The 1,924-nt window shown below is 50.5% G+C and overlaps 1 protein-coding gene across 1 annotated transcript in view; it reads right to left on the reverse strand.

The window, feature by feature from the left end:
• Positions 1-1,924, reverse strand: part of MYH14 (myosin, heavy chain 14, non-muscle) — a 124,686-nt gene that overhangs the window by 63,818 nt on the left and 58,944 nt on the right. The window contains exon 11 of the mRNA XM_011946507.1: positions 1,628-1,723. Within this exon, the coding sequence (XP_011801897.1) occupies positions 1,628-1,723 (96 nt within the window). The remainder of the gene's footprint in view (positions 1-1,627; positions 1,724-1,924) is intronic.

Genomic DNA, 1,924 nt, shown 5'->3' on the forward strand with positions numbered 1-1,924 from the left:
CCCAATACAGTTCTGTCTAAAAGAAGGAAGGAAGGAGGGAGGGAAGGAGGGAGGGAAGGAAGGAGGGAGGGAAGGAGGGAGGGAGGGAAGGGATGCCAGTAGAATTCTTGTGAATAACCTGAAAATTATCCCCAAAGCATTCAGGGGGAAAAAAATAGCAGGTTTCAAAACAGTTTGCAGGGTCTGACTCCAGTTTTGTAAAACAAATGAGTAAATGTGTATGCACGGCACACCTGCTGGGTGCCTATGTACAGAGCCCCCAGCTGCCTCAGGTAATGCTGTTACCAGCAGCATCGTGGGGTAATACATCCTGTCCTCCTATTTTCTGTGCTGTGCAGCTTTTAGAAATGAGCCCGTCGGATTTCATAACCAGGACAGAAAGCTCTTGCTGTCTCCAGGGGAAGAGGGGGTGAAGCACGATTCCACTTCTGTGACAATCTATATCCACAGTGATACAGACACAGAACAAAGCCCAGAGAGACACATCCCAAAATGTGAGCAGCAATTATCTCTGGGGGTATGATTATGGGTAATTGTCTTTCTTTTTCTTCCTTTTTTTTTTTTTTGGAGACAGATTCTTGCTCCGTTGCCCAGGCTGGAGTGCAATGGCGCAATCTCGGCTCAGGGCAACCTCTGCCTCCCGGGTTCAAGCAATTCTCCTGCCTCAGCCTCCCGAGTAGCTGGGACTACAGGCACTCACCACCATTCTCAGTTAATTTTTGTATTTTTAGTAGAGAATGAGTTTTGCCATGTTGGCCAGGCTGGTCTCGAACTCATGGACTCAGGTGATCCACCTGCCTTGGCCTCCCAAAGTGCTGGGATTACAGGTGATTATGGGTAATTTTCTCTCTTCCTTTCTACTTTTCTGTCATGCCGATTTTTCCCCTTCCAGCTTGTATTATTTTATAATAATAAAGAAACATAGCTATTTCTATTTTGGTTTAAAGTAGGGGATATTGACTATGATTCTGTTCTTGAAAGGCAAAAAGAAGTGTGTCTCTGCAGAGCACAGAGGCTGGAGAAGCTATGTCAAATGCTAATGGTGGCTCCCTGTGGGGAGAGAGGGTCTGGGAGGATGGGCTCCTGCTGTTCCCCTCTGTCCTGCTGGTGTGGTTCACTTTCACACTTTTAGAATCAGGAAAAGAGTGGTAGATGTTATTTTGGCAAAGACTCAGCAAAAAGCAGGAAATCGGCCGGGCGCGGTGGCTCACGCCTGTAATCCCAGCACGTTGGGAGGCCAAGTGGGCGGATCACGAGGTCAGGAGATCGAGACCATCCTGGCTAACAGGTTGAAACCTCACCTCTACTAAAAATACAAAAAATTAGCGGGGCGTGGTGTTGGGCACCTGTAGTCCCAGCTACTCGGGAGGCTGAGGCAGGAGAATGGCGTGAACCCGGGAGGCGGAGTTTGCAGTGAGCCAAGATAGCGCCACTGCACTCCAGCCTGGGCGACACAGCGAGACTCCATCTCAAAAAAAAAAAAGAAGAAGGAAATCAGAGGGCTCCTGGGATGGAGACAGGTGTGGCTGGAAGGGGGATGCTTTCTATGTGAGACAGGGGCGCAAGAGGGCTGGGCACCGCCTGGGCGGGGGCTGGGGGTCTGGAGCAGGCAGGCCGGGGGCAGTACCTGTGTTGTCAGGCATGGTGGCTTGATCCGTGTTCCGTTCTCTCTTCAAGGCGATGTTGCCGAACTGCAGAACTGCTGAGACCATCCGCAGCATGGCTGGGGACACAAGGACAGAGGTCACGTGTGGCTCTGGACCCTGATGTGTGGTCTTAACTGGCCCCTTAAAAATGTAACTTAAAAAGCTTAAGGCAAACTATATCACCACCCCTCAGCTTAAAATCCACTTGTGGGCTGGGCATGATAGCTCGCACCTGTAATCCCAGCACTCTGGGAGGGCGAGGCGGGAGGATCACTTGA

This window comes from Colobus angolensis, unplaced genomic scaffold (genome assembly GCF_000951035.1).
Source record: "Colobus angolensis palliatus isolate OR3802 unplaced genomic scaffold, Cang.pa_1.0 Scaffold25, whole genome shotgun sequence".
In the NCBI taxonomy this organism is placed as follows: Eukaryota; Metazoa; Chordata; class Mammalia; order Primates; family Cercopithecidae; genus Colobus; species Colobus angolensis.